This window comes from Anopheles arabiensis, unplaced genomic scaffold (assembly GCF_016920715.1).
Source record: "Anopheles arabiensis isolate DONGOLA unplaced genomic scaffold, AaraD3 Autosomal_pericentromeric_contig0006, whole genome shotgun sequence".
NCBI lineage: Eukaryota > Metazoa > Arthropoda > Insecta > Diptera > Culicidae > Anopheles > Anopheles arabiensis.
The window spans coordinates 277,890-299,048 of NW_024412154.1; the positions used below are offsets into that span (position 1 = coordinate 277,890).

General features: G+C 37.9%; 3 protein-coding genes across 3 annotated transcripts; 2 read left to right on the top strand and 1 right to left on the bottom strand.

The window, feature by feature from the left end:
- Positions 1-2,638: 2,638 nt before the first annotated feature.
- LOC120908288 lies at positions 2,639-4,179 on the top strand. The gene is made up of 3 exons (XM_040319200.1): positions 2,639-2,774; positions 2,846-2,937; positions 3,705-4,179. Exons 1-3 carry the CDS (start codon positions 2,639-2,641, stop codon positions 3,792-3,794), a joined length of 318 nt encoding a protein of 105 aa, XP_040175134.1. The 3' UTR covers positions 3,795-4,179.
- Positions 4,180-4,507: 328 nt separating this feature from the next.
- On the bottom strand, positions 4,508-7,090 carry LOC120908290. The gene is made up of 3 exons (XM_040319203.1): positions 6,426-7,090; positions 6,280-6,357; positions 4,508-4,784 (listed from the first exon to the last, which is right to left on the bottom strand). Exons 1-3 carry the CDS (start codon positions 6,777-6,779, stop codon positions 4,617-4,619), a joined length of 600 nt encoding a protein of 199 aa, XP_040175137.1. The 5' UTR covers positions 6,780-7,090; the 3' UTR covers positions 4,508-4,616.
- Positions 7,091-7,137: 47 nt separating this feature from the next.
- LOC120908291 lies at positions 7,138-8,812 on the top strand. Its single transcript, XM_040319204.1, has 5 exons — positions 7,138-7,270; positions 7,469-7,811; positions 7,913-8,220; positions 8,281-8,483; positions 8,804-8,812. Exons 1-5 carry the CDS (start codon positions 7,138-7,140, stop codon positions 8,810-8,812), a joined length of 996 nt encoding a protein of 331 aa, XP_040175138.1.
- Positions 8,813-21,159: the final 12,347 nt, after the last annotated feature.

Here is a 21,159-nt window from a genome sequence, read left to right on the forward strand (position 1 = left end):
TCGGACAAGATGATAAAATTTTTTCATCTTAAACAACTGAAATCGTTTGATGCTATTTTGGGTTGGGATTCTTTAAAGGAAAATGGTTCATGGATAAATACAGTACAAGACACATTAATAGTAAATAGAAAATATACTATTCCATTATTGCTATACATGCTTCAAGAAGTTAATCAAATAAATATGCGCGATGAACATTTACAAACTCAAGAAAAAAAGATTTAAGAAATATGCTCCACGATTTTCAAGATATATTTCAGCCTCCCGATAAAAAACTACCTTTTACAACAAAGGTTAAAGCTGAAATAAGAACTACCAATCAATCACCAGTTTACAGTAAAACATACCCATATCCACAAGCACTAAAATCGGAAGTGCATTCCCAGATAAACAAACTTTTAAACGATGGAATTATACGACCATCTCGATCTCCATACAATTCACCTGTATGGATTGTCCCTAAAAAACTTGATGCTTCTAACGAAAAAAAAAATAGACTTGTCATAGATTACAGGAAATTAAACTCAAAAACCATAAGTGATAGATACCCTATTCCAGATACTGCATCCATTTTGGCCAATTTAGGTTCAAATAAATATTTTACTACATTAGACTTAGCTTCAGGATTTCATCAAATTCCTATGCATGAAAGAGACATAGAAAAAACTGCATTTTCAATTCACAATGGCAAATACGAATTTGTACGTATGCCTTTTGGTTTGAAAAATGCACCATCGATTTTTCAAAGAGTAATGGATGACACATTACGTGAACATATTGGAAAAATTTGCTATGTTTACATAGATGACATAATAGTCTTTGGAAAAACTGTTGAAGAACATTTAAAAAATTTAAAAACTGTGTTAGAAACACTTAGGGAAGCTAATTTTAAAATTCAACCAGATAAATCAGAATTTCTTAAATCAGAAGTTGATTTTCTTGGCTTCATTATTTCTGCAGAAGGTCTTAAACCAAACATGAAAAAGTAGAATGCATCCGAAAATACCCCGAACCGAAGACATTAAAAGATTTAAGAGCATTTCTAGGACTCTCCGGATATTATAGACGTTTCGTAAAGAATTACGCAGAACTTGCGAAACCCCTTACGAAACTTTTACGAGGAGAGGATGGCCATCGTCAAATTTCCAAAAACCAGTCAAAAAATTTCACTATAACTTTAGATGAATCAGCAAAAAAATCATTCCAATACCTTAAAGAAGTGCTATGTTCAAATGATGTTTTAGCTTTTCCGGATTTTGAAAAACCCTTCATTCTTACTACAGATGCATCAAATATAGCATTGGGAGCAGTACTTTCGCAACAAACCTCAGATGGAGAGAGACCAATTACATTTATTTCCAGAACTCTTTCCAGAACTGAAGAAAATTACGCGACTAACGAAAAGAAATGCTAGCAGTAGTATGGGCATTACAAACTCTAAGAAATTTTATCTATGGAGCAAAACTTAAAATTTTTACCGATCACCTCCCACTAACATTTACACTTTCCCCAAAAAATAATAATGCAAAACTTAAAAGATGGAAATCATTTTTAAAAGAACATGATTATGAATTATGTTATAAACCAGGTAAAGCAAACATTGTTGCAGATGCTTTATCACGTGTTCAAATTAACTCCTTAACACCTACTCAACACTCAGCAGAAGATGATGATAACGATTATATTCTTTCAACAGAGGCACCCATTAATGTTTTCCGAAATCAACTTATATTCCGATTAACCCCTAACTCCTCCTATGAACTAAAGGCCGGGCTACATTGATCGTACTCCTGAGTGTATTTTTTTTTTGAACGCGTACGCCATCTAGCGGCGGCGGGTCGAAGCTAGAGGCTGGTATAATTTATCTGTCAAAAAGCGTTTTGGGTCGAGGAGCCTATAATTTTATCACAAACCAGTAAACAAACAACTCGGTGAGTATGTTCGATATTTTGTCGTGTATGTTTTTTTGAAAATATGTGGTAATTTAACATACATATTGTATTTCTAGCCATGGAACAAGCAGGAAGCAGTCGACGCAATGAAAAAATAGTAAGTACAACTGTTTATAACAAAAATTGTGTGTGTGTGTGTGAACTGTTGTCTGTGAATCGCTGGCTCGGCTCGGGGCCGCAATTGTGCTGAACATTTTATTGAAAAATGTAGTGTTTGTAGGTTTCACAAGTGCTTTAATAATTTGTTGTAGGGTTTGTCCATCTATTTCATCATTTAAACTACATTGCAGAGTGTGTGAAACTGGTTGTTCGTTTTGGTATTGTAGCGGTTTTTAGTATAGAGCGTGTTTTTTTATTCATGAGGAACGGCTTTGTCATATTGCTTGGTAGAACGTTTTTTTTATAAAATTGTAAGCAAAATTTACCGGCCTTTTTGTATACATTTAATATAAAAATAGCACGTGTTATTATTATCACTGTGGTTCCGGTGTGACGGCTAGCATGACCGAATTATCACGCGATTGTCGACCTTTCTGTTGTTTTAATTTAAATTAAAAAGGGAAGTATTTAACTGAATTTTCTTTTTCATTCCAGGATCATGAAAACAGCCTCCGCTTCATTGCCGAGGTGCAAAAGCACCGTGTTTTGTGGGAGAAAAAAATAAAAACTATAAAAATGTAGTTTTGATGGGCAACGCGTGGGCTGCGATAGCGGCAAAGGAGGAGGTTTCGCCACAAGATGCGAAACATCTGTGGTCCCGACTCCTTGGCATTTATCGGACCAACAAGGCCAAGGTCAAGAAGACGACGCAAACCGGTGCAGGTACATGTAGAAAAATATATATACAGTTAATTTATTATTTCTCATCCCAATTTATTATTGTTTTATTTAAGGCAATGACGACGTGTTCCGGCCACGGTGGTTCGCCTACCAAGCGATGTCTTTTGTAGACGAGGCCACCCAAGATGCGGTGCATGTAGACACGGTGAGTATGTTTATACTTATTTTAAATAACTAGTGGTGTGGGTTAACTAGTTTGTTTAATCTTTGGCGTGGAAGCTAATGTCAGCTTTCAAATCATTTTTTTCATAAATGCCTAGTATTGAGCATCAACACATTTGGGTATCCATGATTGATAGATGTTCTCCGACGAACTAGTTGACCTTACTCACATTCTATTTAACTAACTTAATGCGAAGCTCGTTTGTTATATACATAAAAAAGCTCTCTTTGCACTTATAAAATAAACATTTTGACGAACAAAGTATATAATGGTGGTTTTCCCATAACACCACAGTAGTATGTGCTTCGTTCGTCAAAGTTTTAACATAAATGAATCATTTCACACACGAAGTGTTCCTATGATCCTTAAAATGTACACATATACGGACGATCACGACAAGCAGGAAATGCTGACCAGCCCACCACGTCAACAGCACGAGACCAATATGTATAGCCGTCCGGAATGATAGTGCTGACATGACGATGGATTCTTTCTTCGCTCGTTGTGCAATTGCAATCGGCAATAACAATTGGCAATCGATCGTTGCGCTGGAAGCAGGTGCGTAGTTGATAGACGAGCGTACCCTGCTTGTTACGATCGTCCGTGATACTCCGCTATTTCAGCGGGTCGATGGCCAATTCGTCCGATAATGTTTTTGGGCGAATCGCTATCGTGTACGTAGCTATAGTTAGTTTCTCCATGATCAATCTTGAAGAGAATTGATTTTAGAAAGATTTTACTGTACATAGTTACATGCGTATGATTATCGCCACGTTCGTCCACTCGATCCACCAGCAGCAACCAAACACAACAGGCATGTGGCCACGTTTATTCGGTGAGTGAGCTAGTAAGCCAGCCAGTTTATCCAGCCGCTAATAGAGCAGGCGAGTAATGCTTAAAAAATCCGTAGTTGTTGCACTCGCGTACTTAAATGTATATTATAAATAACCATGCTGGTAGTAATGTACAGAATAGTTGGTGTAGTTGTGTTTGCGATTTCATAATTTATTATTAATTTTAATATCCATGGTATTGGTTGGATGGATTTACGTAGAACGATTATGTTTTAAATGGTTTGCAATGTGGTTCCTTATGTCAGCAAGATTTTCTGAAGGTCGGGAAGCAATGTTTTGGAGATCGGTCAAGCCCCCTTCACTTCTCCAATCTCCATCGACTCGTCGCCCGCGAACAACCCTATCAAATGCAGACGGGGGTGTGCATGTGTCCCGCGAAGCATGCTTGCGCAAAAAATTGTGCAAAGTAAACTGTTGTCAAAACAATGTTTTTGGCAACATCCGGCTGCAGTTGTATGCCTTTGAGCACTCTCCATCGATTCGCTAATATTCCAAGCGAATTTTCAACTGGCATACGACAAGTAGAGTGCATTTTGTTGAATGTACGCTCCATTGAATCAGGAGGATGCACCCCGCTGTACGGTCTTAAGCAGTAATTGGTAAAGGCAAATGCCTTGTCACCGAGAATAAAGTATGGGACTGGGGTTTGGTACGGGACCTGCAATGGCGTTGCTGGTGCAATGTTTAGTTGGTCGTTTTCTAGCTTGTGATACAGCCGTGTGTTTTTAAATATTCCACCGTCCGATATTCCTCCCTTACCACCAGCATCTGCCCATAAAAAGTTATAATCAGCATCGACCACAACCATTAATACAATACTAAATTTTTTTGATAGTTGTGATATTCGGATCCGCTATTACGAGGGCAAATAATTTCAACGTGCTTCCCATCGATTGCACCTATTGCGTGAGGAAATCTCCAGCGCTGCTCAAATCGTCTTGAGATTGCAAGCCATTCTTCTTCGGTAGAGGGTAGCTAAAAGAAAATAAAATAGAGGAATGATTTTAATGCATGTTTTAGTTACTGTATATTTTAGAGCTTATGAGAAACATAAATTATGATTTTAATGTTCATTTTCTTTTTTTTTCAGCTTGGCTACGACGATGATGAGTTCCCTCGTGGAGGCAGCCTACGCGGTTCCACAATCGTTGGACGACATCGATTGGGATGCCGCGGTTGCCTTCGACCCCGAGCCATTCTCTCCACTCCTTCTTCCTACCCTTCTGCCTTATCCGTCACTCCTGGCACGATCCGCGAGGGAAACGGTGTGAGTGGGGCCCTCAACAACCGGCTGCAACAACCGGTTTCGGGCGCAACAGGCGCACCGGAAACCGCAGATCCGGACGATTTCGGCCGGTACGTGGCCGATGAGCTTCGGCTTATTCCGTCTCCAAAAAGGAGACGCATTATGAATACTCAGCGGGAATTATTAGAATCATTAAAAAAAAAATTAACTTTGAATACTTTTTGAGTTTTGTATATCACATTAGTTACTTGATTGAAGAGCTACGTTCGAGGAAAAAAAAAGTTTCCGTTTTCATGTTACATGAACCTTTTAGTAATGGGCGGGTCGACCCGAACCTATCGGGTCGGAGCCATTAGAAAGCGACCCGGAGTCGTTCGGGTCAACCCAAAAGGTATAAGTAGTTTCAGTGGGTACAAATACTCCGGTAGGTGCGAGAAAGCATAAACGACTCCGACCCGTTGTTGCTGCGAGTTCGGGTCGGGTCGGGCCACGGTAGGTTTGGTTGCAACGAATTCGGGTCGACCCGAAAGATCAGTAGGTGCGAGAAAGCATAAGCGACTCTGACCCGTTGGTGCAGCGAGTTCGGATCGGGTATTGAACCTACCGTGGCCCGACCCGACCCGAACTCGCTGCACCAACGGGTCGGATTCGCTTATGCTTTCTCGCTCCTACTGATCTTTCGGGTCGACCCGAACTCGTTGCACCCACGGGTCGGATTTGATTCCAACTCCGACCTAGCGCACCCGCTGCACCCACGGATCGGAATCGATTCCGGCTGACTCTTTTTATACGAGGACGTTGAAGAGGAAAACGTAGTGCAGCACATTTCACACGTTCATTCCGGCTCCGTTTTTCATGAACTATCCGCCGGCATCTACTACCCAAGCAGTGAATTTTGATCCAAAGATGCATGTAGAAAAAATGAGGTTTTTCGCTATAATTTCAACTCTACTCTCTTCATCAATACTGTTGTGTGTGGGTTGATGTCTTTATCAATCGCAATAATATTTAGAAAATCATTTTTTTACCTTCACACCGTTGTATTCATGCGAATAGAGTACAGTTGTTCGCAATGTATGCTGTTTCTCTAGCCAAAGAGTCCCCAGAGCAATGGTTGGCCCCGGCAAACGGGAAAGTTTACTGGCAGGCCCTGGTGCCTGCCACATGGCTGAACGTTTTAAACACATAAACACTGAAGCGAGGCTGGTTACACCCGCAACTTACCTTGACATAATCCCGCAAAGCCTCGATAAGACATGCGTACGTCTCTTTAACTATTCTGCTGATAGAATGCCTCGACACCTAAAATTATATGTTGATTGATAAAAGTGTGCTTAGCAAAAGCAAATAGCTAAAATAATATTATTTACCCGGAACACGTATTGGAGGCTGGTAAATGTCTCTCCAGTCGCAAGAAAACGCAATGTTATCAGCAGCCTTTCCTGTACCGTGATTGCTTTGCGGAAATCTGTGTCCATTTTCGCAATTTTTGGACCAACAAGGGACAGTAAATGGAAGAAATCTTCCTTCTTCATCCTTAAAAATCGGTTCATCGTCTCGTATATACCCGATGTCGTGATGTCGGTCAGTAGCCGGTTGCCGGTTTCGTTTCGGTTCAGGAATAAGTCTTGAACCCACAAACGACGTGCATGCGGACTACGGGAACGAGATCGGGAACGATCCCGGACTTCGTTGTTGTCATTTTCAAGCTCTGGCTCGCTCATTTTTCCAAAAAATCGAGAACCACCAACATTTTCACTTCTACTAAACACCGGCCGGCAAACGACCCACCAAGCAATTTGACCAAGAGCCGACTGAATTGAGCGACCTTTTCCATACAAGCAACTCACAGCTGCGGCGGCTTACACACACATTCAAGCAGCGCTTGAGCGACTCCTATGGAAACCGATGACAACCTTGGTGCTCAATCATTCTCTCTCGTTCTTTTATCAGTTTTATTCTTTCTGGCACAACTGGCGCACGCACCATTTTGAAAAATTCGTTTGACAGCAGCTCGAAGCAACACAAATATATTTATTTTTCCCCGTGATCAGTTAATTTTGGAAAAAATAAAACTTTACGATGGCAGCACAGCGTGATAAAAAGACTGGTTCCTCGTATCGGAAGCGTGATAGCTTGTTGAAGCAATATGCAAGGGAATGGGACATGGATATGGAGGAAGCAGGATGTAGCTACCAATATTCGGCACCGACTGGTAAAAAGCTTGTGTAGACGGACCGTGGTGGACTGATGCTAATATTACTAACCAAAAATTCTTACAGCAACACCAGAGCCACTTGCTCAATCCGCTGCTCCAGTGATTGAGCATGATATTCCATTGTCGGGGGATGAATTAGGTATTGTTTGCTATGATTGGATTTGTTGCAGTGTTTTTAATGTTGCTTGTTTTCAGCTGCACACTGTTCTGATAGTGATGCGTCTTTTTCGGACCTTGAGGATAATAATGCAACGGAATTTGACGATGGAGATGACGAAGGTGACCAACCTTTCCTTACCGACGATTTGTCCTTCAAGGATGCTCTTCGCGTATGGGTGTTGGAGGCCAACATTTCGCATCGCCGCACAAATGTGTTGCTAGATTTGCTTCGCAAACACAACCATCCTGAGCTGCCGAGGGATGCAAGAACTTTTTTAGAGACTCCCTCAGCGAATACCACACGGAGTCTGGTCTCTACTATCTCGGGTGGTCAATTATGGTATCAGGGGATTGCTAGCAGCCTTAAATCGTACTTTAGGTAATTATAATTGTTGTAGCACAAGCGATTGGTACGATGAGCCTAAAGTGGCACATTTGTTTAGTTCATATTACATGAATCCGGTTTCTTCGCTGTTTTAGACTTGTGACACCGGACGTCAATGAAATGGAGCTAATTTTCTTTGTGGATGGGCTACCACTTCACAGAAGTGGTTTAACTCAGTTTTGGCCCATCCTGATGAGAATTCATGACATGCCAAATGTACCGGTAATGACGGTGGCAATTTTTTGTGGGGAAAGTAAGCCGGGAAGCCTTCAAGGTTACTTGCAACCATTTGTCACGGAACTAAACTACTTGCAAGCCAATGGACTACTGATAAACGGTCGCCCATATAAAATATGGTTCCGGGCCATGATAGCAGATACACCAGCTCGAGCTTACATCAAAGGTACGAATAGTTAGCTTCTACTTTCGCAACGATTATTCATGGCTGTATATCACATTGCAGGTGTTAAATCATTTAACGCTCGTTACGGGTGCATCAAATGCAAGACCCGTACCACAAAGGATCCAACAACGAAACGCAGCTACTACGGGCAGTTTGGTGCTGCGCGACGGACCCATGAAGAGTTCTGTAATGGTGCATACGTCGACCATTGCAAAACCACTACACCTTTGGTTAAGCTAGACAATTGCGACATTATCAAAGATGTAATTACCTCAGAACCTCTGCATGTACGAGATCACAGAGTTACGCGCAGACTAATGCTAAATTGGACTGAAGGAATATTTGGAACGAGTCGTAGGTGGACGGAACCGATACGCGAAGCAGTTTCCAACGAGATTCGGGAACTGCTTCTGCCGTCAGAGTTTCAACGAAGTGTGCGGAGCCTTAAATATTTACGCTTTTGGAAAGGGTTGGAGTACAACTACTTCTTGCACAACATTAGCTTGATTGTCCTTAAGGGAAGAATAAGCGATGTTGAGTACAACCATTTCATGCTGTACTTCTGTGGCATGACTCTGTTCAGCTCAGCTGAATACGAAGATGATTGGCCAATGGCAGATCAGATGTTGCGAAAATTTGTTTTCGATTTTGCCACCGTTTATGGCGTCACGTTTTTGTCTAGTAATGTCCATTACCTGTTGCATGTTTACGAAGATGTTGTTCGGTTTGGACCACTACACAACATTTCTGCCTACAAATTTGAAAGCCATCTTCAAGAGCCCAAAAATTTACTACGAAACGGTAGAAATTGTTTAGCACAAGCTGTGAACAGGTTAACCGAGCTGCAACACATTAACTACGCACGGCCCTCTAACGAGCCTTCGTTTCCGTACATAGTCAACAAAGGAAATGATGTTACTGTTTATGTGATGGCTAATTGCACATTAAAAAATGATAAAAAAAATTGCTGGTTTATGTTGAAAAATAATAATATAGGAATGTACAGCACAGCATCACGCGAACAGGGTTCGATTGTTGTACATTGCCATCTATTTAGTGAAACCAGTGAACAGTTTGACTATCCATGCTCTTCATACATAATGAATATACGGAGAGCAAACATGTTACATTTAGACCTTTCATCGTTGGTACGTATACCAATTGAAGAGGTAAAGTTCAAACTTGTTGCGGTAAAAACCAAAACAGGTGAAATTTACATGTTCGTCCCGGTGCCTCATAGTATGGCGTAAAATATATTTTTTTTCTCAAAACTAAAAAGAGAAGCATAAGGTATTCCATGTTCAAAATTCATAATATATTTCGTTGCATATTACCGTCTAAACATTATTTTTTTATATTTACATAAATTCAAAATTCTCTCCTCCCCCCCCCCTCTCTCTCTCACACACACACACACACATACACACACACACACATACACACACAATATTTACATTATTTCACGCGTTTTCATCTACATTTTCTTCGACATCTAGACAAGATGGATTTGTGGCTTTCCGCGTTTTTTCGGCTTTCACCTGGTCCGGAGCGTAGCGAAGCTTTTTGCCGATAAAATTTGCAACCATTGTTTCATTGATGGCATAGAATCGATTGCTGCCAATCATTTTAAAAAGCTTTACCACCCTTCGTAGCTCGCGAAACGGAAATTTTTTTACTGGTCTGCCACCACCAGTCCAGCTGCATTGCGCGAGAAGCTCCTTCGTGAACAAAAAGTTCAATGCTTCCTGCATCCTCGTCTCGGGAGCTTCGCTGGCAATGCGCCCGTTCGCCCATGTAAATATTTTAACTTCGTACTGGGGATCAGACAGCTTTTCATTAAATTCTTTTAATTCTTCCACATTATTCAGTAGTTCAAACTCAAATTCTTCTTCCTGATGGGCTTGGAGTACTCTATTGCAAACACAATTTTTCACCTGTTCGGTCGTTACCTGGACCAGCCCCACTGATTTTTCAATCCGCCTGGAGCGTTTATCTAAATTTTCCACCGACATTTGCAGTCCATCTAGCTGTCGCATTATTGCATCGAGCTTGCTGTTAATCGTGGATGGTTGTGGCTCTGTCGGAAGTGGTTCTGGCGGAAGTGGTTCTGTTGGAAGTGGCTTGGTCGGCTGTGGCATTGCTCGTGGTTGCACTACGGTAGATGTGAAAGTGGTTGGCTGCACAGGTAAGGATGTTGTTGGGGGTACTTTTTTCAGGGCCGATGTTGGTTGCTGTTTCAGTGGTTGGTACACGAATCGCTCTGGCACTTTTCTTGTTGGCTGATTAGGATTACGTGAAGATGGTTGCTGCACGGAGGGTATGGCTGTAGTGGTTTGCTGGATTCCTAGCGATGATTTGGTGGGCACTTTTCTCCCTAGCAATATTACTTTTTTATGTGTATGCTGCGCAACATTCATCGGTAGAGGAAGGGATGATTTTTCCGGAGCTTTTGTTGGGATACGAGGTTGCGTGGACTTTCGCTGCGGCACGGATGTGGTGGGTATAGTTCTAGCTAATATAAGTTTCGATTGCTTGGTAGGCACGGTTGGTTCATTTGACGATGATGCTCGTGGTTCTATTGTGCGTGTGATTTGTGGTATGCGGGTGGAAGTAGCTGGGATCGATATAGGCACGGATGTACGGGGTTGTCCTGGTTGAATGAAAACAATTTTTTTGCGTTTCTCGGGAGGTACAGCAGTTGAAGTGGGAGAATCTTCGAGGGATGATGGTGGTGTTGCTGATAAATTGCAGAAGTCCGGGTCTAGGTCCTTAGACATTTTGGGATCTGTAAAACAGTTCACGCATACATCACACGTTGTTAATTCGCACTACCTTCTGCGCAACAAATATCACATCACAAAATTTTATTTCTAACTTACCTGCTTGTTGTTGGCAAAAAAATGACACACTTGAAAAATTTTCCCCACTGTCGACTGCACGTAGGACTGCACTGCTCGAGAGTCAAATCGTTAATGAACGGACACTAAGATCAGGGAACTAATGTCTTTTATCCCCAAACCCTAGACACGTGTGGACAGCTGAATGAAAAATTCGGCGAAAATTTTGCTCCACAATGCAGCACCAAACGCAGGGATCGCTTTATTGCAAAGCGTATGCATCAATGAATGGACTAATTCGAGGAAAAACAAGTGTGCCCTGTTTTCCATCGACGCGCACAACAAACCTTTCTCGCCACCCCATCCCTTCCTCCCTTGTGCTCGGTGCAGATCAATGAATGAAATTCCACGAAAAATGCGTGTGCGTTGTGTGCCCACCAGTGCGCGTTTTGTGCCGAAAGCTCCTTCCGTAACATTTCCATGCGTGCCAAAGAATGGACAAATTCTAAGGAAAAAGGGTGCACAATTGTACTTGCTTGTTCCAAAGGGCAAAAAAACACACATTAAAAAAATATCAAGTGTGCCTTGTGTGCCATACCAGTGCGCGTTTTGTGCCCAATGCTCCTTCCGTAACATTTCCATGCGTGCCAAAGAATTGACTAATTCTACGGAGAAAGTGTGCACAATTGTACTTGCTTGCTCCAAAGGGCAAAAAGTACACATAAAAAAATATCAAGCTATCATGCAATCCATCTCAATGCATTATATTGCAATCCTAACACGCCAGCCGCACAACACTCGGATGGTCTACGCAGTATCGTGCCGGTATAACAATCGCCAGGATCGGGATCGCAGTAAGTACATTTCTCATTCCGTCTGCATAAGCTTTAACCCCAACAAAACCCATCAGCTGATCATTCATATTCATTCTTCTCCTCCCACTTCTCCTCATACAGCAGCCGATACATGTGAGCGAAATAATACCACCATATGGGGCCATATGAGCGAGCAAGCCAACGCAGGCAAGCGACACAGTACTATCATACACATGTGCATAGACACACATTTAAAGAGCCGTGGATAAGCTACGCGCGAGCCGTGTCTAGGCTGTGCGCGCGAGCGAGCCTTGTTCATTTTTTTTGCTCTCTCCTGCAATTGACTGTAAGGCGAGCGGGGTATGAGGAGGAGGGAGGGATGAGAGGGTACCACGAGCTACACATACAAACATACCGCCAAAGCAAAACCGCCAAGATGAAAAATGAGTTACCGTGAGTGTTCGTGCCACTCAATTCAGTCAAAACCTACTGCCATTTGACTCCAATCTTGATACAAACCGACTGGGCAAATTTGCACAAATCCGACGTCGGCCGACATGTCAAATTGCTTGGTGGGGATTCAAACAATAAACAATGCACACTGCTGCGATCAAGGTGATAACATTGACTACAATTATATGTGGAAGATTTGGCTGTGGAAGCCATGATGGATGGAGTTTGGCAGATGGGAAGGAATGTTGTCGTGCGCTTTGTATGAAGCTTAGGCACCCAACTGTCAAATGACGATTTGCCCAGCAGTACTCGGCGTCCTGACCTGTAGCAATTTATTGATTTTGATCAACATGTCAAACGGCATACAGACAGCCTGGTCGAAAATTGATGAGACACCAAGCATGAATAATTTTGGCACTTAAATTATACCCACATCTAGCTTGCGCTGGTCGCCGCCAGATGCGCTAGTGAATATAAAAATTACGCTTGCGAGTACGATCAATGTAGCCCGGCCTTAAAACAATACCATTTCAAGGGTATAAAAGACACACCTTCTGTGAATCTGAATTTTCAAGTGACTTCATTAAACAAACTTTTAAAAAATTCCTCAATCCTAAAGAAGGTAATGGTATATATTGCGATCAATTCATAATGGGAAACATTCAAGAAATTTTCAAATCAATGTATAATTCAAAAGTAATAAAAATCCGTTATTCTCAATTGAAAGTAGAAGATTTGCAAACAGAGGAACAAAAATTAGAAAAAATTAAAGAAATACATAACTTTGCACAATGAAATGTTAAAGAAAATTCTATACAATTCATAAAGAAATATTATTTCCCTGGAATGCGTAAATCCATTCAAAACTTCATTCAAAATTGTGAAATTTGCAAACTAGAAAAATATGATAGAAAACCACAGAAGTTCATTCGAATTAAAACCCCAATACCTACCTACCCAGGAGAAATAGTTCACATAGATATTTTTGCCTATAATGCAAATAATCTTTTTATTATATCCTTGGACAAATTTTATAAATATTTAAAAATCAGACATATAAAATCAAAATCAATAGCCGATATTAAAGATGTCTTGTTACAGCTTTTATATGATTGGAATCTTCCAGCAGAAATAGTAATTGATAATGAGTCTTCTTTTGTATCAAAAGTTGTAGAACAATCAATATTGAATTTAGGCGTGAAAATATTTAAAACTCCGGTTAATAGGTCAGAAACAAATGGTCAAGTAGAAAGATGTCATTCAACTATACGAGAAATAGCCAGATGCATTAAATCTCTTAATCCAGATATGAGTATCACTTGCCTTGTACAACAATCCACTTACAAATACAACAACTCTATACATAGTTTCATTAAAGATACACCGAGAAACATTTATATTGGAGAATTTTCAAATGACCATTCATTTGCAGAAAGATCAAAAATACGCGAAGAAAAAGATAGGAAAATCGCTCAACTTTTCAAAGAAAAAGAAGAGAAAATAGTCGATCAGGAATATCAGACTTATGAACCAGGAAGCATTGCATATGAAAAAAATAAAACAAATAACAAAAGAGAGAGTAGATACTATCCCATAAAAATTAAAGAAAATCATTCAACTTATATAATAGATTCTAATAACAGAAAGGTACACAAAGTTAACCTTAGGAAAACCAACTAACAAAAATTTTACTAACATTTAACATTTTCTCTTTTCAGACTCGCCATTTGCGTGTCATTTACAATTGTTTATGCTAACATAGGAATACATGATATAACTAACAACCCCTTAGCAGTAATTCCATTAGGTCAAGCATGAGTCAAGACAGGAAACATAAGAATCATACACCCAATCAAGATAGATCATTTAGAACAAGTTCTCATAAACAATGATGCAGAATTAAAACACCATGTGAACGACAATCCTCTTTACAATATTATAAAATTAAAGGTTAATAAATTGCATGAAACATTTAACAAGATTAGGCCACACACGAACAGAGAACGACGATGGGATACTATTGGCACCATATGGAAGTGGATCGCAGGAACACCTGATGCTGAAGATTTACGTGTTATAAACTCCACTATTAACTCCTTGATTGAGCAAAATAATCAACAAGTACTGATTAACGACGAAATTGATAAACGCTTGTATGATATAACCAGAATTGCAAACAGCGTACTCCAACTGGAAGAAGAAAGATTTCATCAAAGATCGAATGAAATCATCCAACTAATTATCATCTCAAATCTCGATAGTCTGCAAAACTATTTAGAAACACTGGAAGATGCTATTTTACTAGCAAAACATGGAATACCCAGCAGCAAACTATTATCTCTTGACGACCTGAACCAAATGGTTAAGTTTTTAGCTGAGCACAACATACATGTATCATCAACCGAAGAAATGTTGATAAGATCCACAGCTCAGGTAACAATGAACAAAACACATATCATATATATGTTGAAATACCCATTTGAATCCAAACATACTTTTGAATACAATTATATTGATTCAATTATAAAAAAATGACAAAAGAATTCTCTCGCATCACAACTATATACTGAAGAACAACACTCATGTATTTGAATTGTCACAGCCCTGCGAACAAATAGATAATGGCAATTATCTTTGTGACAGCATACTCCTAGAACCATCAAGTAAGTGTATTCAAAAACTAGTACATGGATATCATTCCGATTGTACTTATGAAAAAGTATATTCCGATGGAATAATTAAACGGATTCATGATGCCGTTATACTTATTAACAATGCCACAGTCAGAATTTCATCGAGTTGCAACAATGACACACAATTTCTCACAGGCTCATATATAATACATTTTGAAAAATGCAACATCTACATCAACGGAGAAGAATTTTCAAACCTGGAAATAACAATACCAAACAAAGCATTTCAACCCACACTGGGGTTAATAGCAACCGAAACCGACGTCATCGACATACCACCATCAAAATATCTAAACAATCTAACCATTGAGCATAGAGAAAAAAAATCAAACTAGAGAACAAATCTTTGTCATGGAAAGTTCATTTGTTTGGATCAATAAGTGGTTCAATTGTATTCATTGTGTTTATCGTAATAGCCGTATTGATAAATATTTACAGATATCAAAGCCTGAGGTTCATATTACCATCTGCATCAAGAGAAACAACATAAAGTAAACGAGAGCATCTAGAAACTTCGAGGACAAAGTCATTTAAGAGGAGAGGAGTTAACACGACATCACAGCACCGAAACCAAAACACCAGCACCGAAACAATGCAACACCATTCATAGCGAAGTATGCTATGATCAACAAATTAATCATCGGAACCAGAACCAGCATTAACATCGTATCAACATCTGGCCAAATCAAACCTCTAATAAATAACCGTAGCATAAATATAATAACCATAGCATAAACAATGAAAAGTAGGGAACCGAACAATATATAACATAAAAACAGGAAATATTAGCCAGTTCTAACCAACATCTTGAACTAAGAATATGTGCGCGACGAATTGAAAAAATAAAATTATTTTTTTTATACAATTCTAACGCATGTGTTCTTAACTAAATCCCTTTTTTATGAGTGATTTACTCACTTTTTAAAACAAAATCCCTTTTTTATGAGTGATTCACTCACTTTTTTAAACAAAATCCCTTTTTTATGAGTGATTCACTCACTTAAAAAAAAATCTCTTTTTATGAGTAATTCACTCACTTTTTTAAACAAAATCCCTTTTTTGGGAGTGATTCACTCACTTTTTTATGAGTGATTCACTCACTTTTTTATAGTGATTTACTCACTTTTTTAAACAAAATCCCTTTTTTATGAGTGATTCACTCACTTTTTCAAACAAAATCACTTTATTTAGTGATTCACTCACTTTTAAAACAAAATCCCTTTTTTATGAGTGATTCTCTCACTTTTTTAAACAAAATCCTTTTTTTATGAGTGATTCACTCACTTTTTTAAACAAAATTACCTTTTTTTGTGTGATTCACTCACTTTTTAAAACAAAATCCCTTTTTATGATTATGATTTATGATTTATGATTCACTCACTTTTTTAAACAAAATCACTTAATATGAGTGATGCACTCACTTTTTAAACAAAATCCTATTTTTATGAGTGAATCACTCACTTTTTGAACAAAATCCCTTTTTTGAGTGATTCACTCACTTTTTTAAACAAAATCCCTTTTTTATGAGTGATTCACTCACTTTTTAAAACAAAATCCCTTTTTTATGAGTGATTCACTCACTTTTTAAAACAAAACCAATTTTTTATGTGTGATTCACTCACTTTTGAAAACAAAGTCATTTTTTTATGAGTGAATCACTCACTTTTTAAAACAAAATCCCTTTTTTATGAGTGATTCACTCACTTTTTTAAACAAAATCCCTTTTTTATGAGTGATTCACTCACTTTTTTAAACAAAATCCCTTTTTTATGAGTGCTTCACTCACTTTTTAAAACCAAATCCCTTTTTTATGAGTGATTCACTAACTTTTTAAAACAAAATCCCTTTTTTATGAGTGATTCACTCACTTTTTAAAACAAAATCAATTTTTTATGTGTGATTCACTCACTTTTGAAAACAAAACCCCTTTTTTATGCGTGAATCACTCACTTTTTAAAACAAAATCCCTTTTTATGAGTGAATCACTTTTTCACTTTTTAAACAAAATCCTTTTTTATGAGTGCTTCACTCACTTTTTAAAACAAAATCCCTTTTTTATGAGTGATTCACTCACTTTTAAAACAAAATCCCTTTTTTATGAGTGATTCACTCACTTAAATGAACAATATCCCTTTTTTATGAGTGAATCACTCACTTTTTAAACAAATTCCCTTTTTTATGAGTGATTCACTCACTTTTTTAAACAAAATCCCTTTTTTATGAGTGATTCACTCACTTTTTTAAACAAAATCCTTTTTTTATGAGTGATTCACTCACTTTTTTAAACAAAATTACCTTTTTTTTGTGTGATTCACTCACTTTTTAAAACAAAATCCCTTTTTATGATTATGATTTATGATTTATGATTCACTCACTTTTTTAAACAAAATCACTTAATATGAGTGATGCACTCACTTTTTAAACAAAATCCTATTTTCACGAGTGAATCACTCACTTTTTGAACAAAATCCCTTTTTTGAGTGATTCACTCACTTTTTTAAACAAAATCACTTTTTTATGAGTGATTCACTCACTTTTTAAAACAAAATCCCTTTTTTATGAGTGATTCACTCACTTTTTAAAACAAAACCAATTTTTTATGTGTGATTCACTCACTTTTGAAAACAAAGTCCCTTTTTTATGAGTGAATCACTCATTTTTTAAAACAAAATCCCTTTTGTATGAGTGATTCACTCACTTTTTTAAACAAAACCCCTTTTTTATGAGTGATTAACTCACTTTTTTAAACAAAATCCCTTTTTAATGAGTGATTCACTCACTTTTTAAAACAAAATCCCTTTTTATGAGTGATATACTCACTTGTTAACACAAAATCCCTTTTTTATGAGTGATTCACTCCCTTTTTTAAACAAAATGCCTTTTTTATGAGTGATTCACTCACTTTTTTAAACAAAATCCCTTTTTTATGAGTGATTCACTCACTTTTTTAAACAAAATCCCTTTTTTATGAGTGATTCACTCACTTTTTTAAACAAAATCCCTTTTTCATGAGTGATTCACTCACTTTTTAAAACAAAATCCCTTTTTTATGAGTGATTCACTCACTTTTTTAAACAAAATCACTTTTTTTGTGTGATTCACTCACTTTTTAAAACAAAATCCCTTTTTTATGAGTGATTCACTCACTTTTTTAAACAAAATCACTTTTTTTGTGTGATTCACTCACTTTTTAAAACTGAATAGTTAACACGACATCACAGCACCGAAACCAAAACACCAGCACCGAAACAATGCATTACCATTCATAGCGAAGTATGCTATGATCAACAAATTAATCATCGGAACCAGAACCAGCATTAACATCGTATCAACATCTGGCCAAATCAAAACTTTTAAAAATAACCGTAGCATCAACATAATAACCATAGCATAAACAATGAAAAGTAGGGAACCGAACAATATATAACATGAAATCAGGAAATATTAGCCAGTTCTAACCAACATCTTGAACTAAGAATATGTGCGCGACGAATTGAAAAAATAAAATTATTTTTTTATACAATTCTAACGCATGTGTTCTTAACTGGCGCCCGAATAGGGACCCGATATTGTGAAGTTTTTATAAAATTGTTTTGTGAAGTGACTACGTAAGAGTAATGTTGCAACAGAACAGTTTGTTAAAAACGAGTGTTTCCTATCGCCCCGCAAAAAAGTGACATTTTTCTGTGGCAGCAGTTCGTGAGATACCGTAGTATCAACAAGTGGTTAAAAGCTCATCTTGTTGAAAAAAGGAGCAATTATCTACGAATCGAGAAGTACCGCAACATTATCGGGTCAACGCCACGACTGAATGACTTCCACCGTAAGAGGACAGGAGCAACAGTCGTCATAAGAATTTCAGAAACATCGCCGTAAGAGGATAGATACTGATTTTCTTCGCAGAGAATTCCAGACCATCACCGTAAGAGGCACGAGGCGGAATTTTCACAATCATTTTGAGGTATCCCCTAAAATGAAACTTATGTAAGTAAAAGTGAAATAAGCGTGAGTATATAAAATCAAAAGCAAAGTGAATCGAAAATATAAACTGAAAATAATAAGAGTTTCCAAATTGATTTTCAAAAATTTCTATAAAAAAACATAAAATTAATAAATAATTAAAATCAATTTATAATAATCCTGGACGAATTAATAGAATCACTAAATAATTTTTCATTCAAAATGTCTCAACAAGAAGTAGTGGATAGAATTCTAAGCAGACTAGCTGCTTTAGAAGCACAACAACAATCGATTCCTGGAGTAATAGATTACTCGGACCCCCCATTACATTTTACGAAAACTGACGGAACAGCTGTAAGTCCTGAATCATTCGATAAAATACCTGATCTTGTAAAAGATTTGCCTGTTTTCTCTGGTGAACCAAGTGAGTTAAATAGCTGGATTGATGATGTTGATGGTATAGTAAAACTATACCAAACCAACAGTACCAATACCGTGGAACAACAAAACAGATTCCACATGGTTTGTAAATTCATTCGAAGAAAAATTAGAGGTGAGGCTAACGAGAAAAGAAAACCTTAATAACATATTACAGAGAGAAACGTGATCTTGAAACACTTGACTTCCAGATAATGAGCGTACAACAAAAGGGTCGGTCGTTAGAAGTGTATTATGACGAAGTCAATAGACTATTGTCATTAATAGCAAACAAAATTCATACTGATGATCGATTCTCTCATCCAGAAGCATCTAAAGCTCTCATTGAAACTTACAATAGGAAAGCCATTGATTCCTTCATTAGAGGACTTGATGGAGATGTGTACAAATGCATAAGAAATTATGAACCCACATCATTGGCCGCTGCTTACAGTTATTGTATTTCATTCCAAAACATCGAGTGTCGGAAAATGCTTACCACACCAAAATCATACATACCACCTTCCGCACCCAGGAATCTTATCCCAATAGTACCAAGAATACCAACAAAACCAAATATGTACAGACCACCAACCACTCCGAACCACCCCAATTCACTAATTTACTACAGACCTCCTACTTATCTAATTCCGCAAAATAGACCAAATCAAAACTTTTACAACCCACATTTACGCATTAGACCACCTGTAATTCCACAGAGAAATCCGTTTAAACCACCAGTCGCACAAAACCCGCCACAACCAGAACCTATGGAAGTTGATAGTTCCATCCGTTCTAAACAGGTAAATTACGGTAATCGTCCTAATTTTTCAGGAACATATAAACCACCATTAAAAAGAACAAGAGCATTTAATATAGAAACAAACACAGGAAACGAGCAAGTAGAATACGAAGAGGAAATGGCAAAAACATTAGAAGAATGTGACGATGATGTGCTCTCCGCCCATGATCGATACTTGGCATGCATTAACAGACAAGATGGATCAGAAACATCCGAAAATGGAGAAGAAGCCGAATTGAATTTTTTAGAATAAGGTCCACATTACCATATTTCCTTTACTATGGTAATGCAAAAGAGCCATTACGAATCTTAGTAGACACAGGATCTAACAAAAACTATATACATCCAAAATATGCAAAAATTTCTCACGACTTAGAAAAACCATTTTTTATCTCAACTGTAGCAGGAGACGTCAAAATAACCAAATATTCACAAGCTAGATTACTTAAACCATACTCGGACAAGATGATAAATTTTTTTCATCTTAAACAACTGAAATCGTTTGATGCTATTTTGGGTTGGGATTCTTTAAAGGAAAATGGTTCATGGATAAATACAGTACAAGACACATTAATAGTAAATAGAAAATATACTATTCCATTATTGCTATACATGCTTCAAGAAGTTAATCAAATAAATATGCGCGATGAACATTTACAAACTCAAGAAAAAAAAGATTTAAGAAATATGCTCCACGATTTTCAAGATATATTTCAGCCTCCCGATAAAAAACTACCTTTTACAACAAAGGTTAAAGCTGAAATAAGAACTACCAATCAATCACCAGTTTACAGTAAAACATACCCATATCCACAAGCACTAAAATCGGAAGTGCATTCCCAGATAAACAAACTTTTAAACGATGGAATTATACGACCATCTCGATCTCCATACAATTCACCTGTATGGATTGTCCCTAAAAAACTTGATGCTTCTAACGAAAAAAAAATAGACTTGTCATA

Excerpts from the sequence above, each read along its gene's own strand:
- LOC120908288 (XM_040319200.1), top strand. The coding sequence starts at position 2,639 with ATGGGCAACGCGTGGGCTGCGATAGCGGCAAAGGAGGAGGTTTCGCCA. Across the intron at positions 2,775-2,845 it reads GACGACGCAAACCGGTGCAG|GCAATGACGACGTGTTCCGG; the intron begins GTACATGTAGAA and ends GTTTTATTTAAG. Across the intron at positions 2,938-3,704 it reads ATGCGGTGCATGTAGACACG|TTACATGCGTATGATTATCG; the intron begins GTGAGTATGTTT and ends TACTGTACATAG.
- LOC120908290 (XM_040319203.1), bottom strand. The coding sequence starts at position 6,779 with ATGAGCGAGCCAGAGCTTGAAAATGACAACAACGAAGTCCGGGATCGT. Across the intron at positions 6,358-6,425 it reads GCCTCCAATACGTGTTCCGG|GTGTCGAGGCATTCTATCAG; the intron begins GTAAATAATATT and ends ATATAATTTTAG. Across the intron at positions 4,785-6,279 it reads CTTTGCGGGATTATGTCAAG|CTACCCTCTACCGAAGAAGA; the intron begins GTAAGTTGCGGG and ends ATTTTCTTTTAG.
- LOC120908291 (XM_040319204.1), top strand. The coding sequence starts at position 7,138 with ATGGCAGCACAGCGTGATAAAAAGACTGGTTCCTCGTATCGGAAGCGT. Across the intron at positions 7,271-7,468 it reads CCAATATTCGGCACCGACTG|CTGCACACTGTTCTGATAGT; the intron begins GTAAAAAGCTTG and ends GCTTGTTTTCAG. Across the intron at positions 8,221-8,280 it reads AGCTCGAGCTTACATCAAAG|GTGTTAAATCATTTAACGCT; the intron begins GTACGAATAGTT and ends ATCACATTGCAG.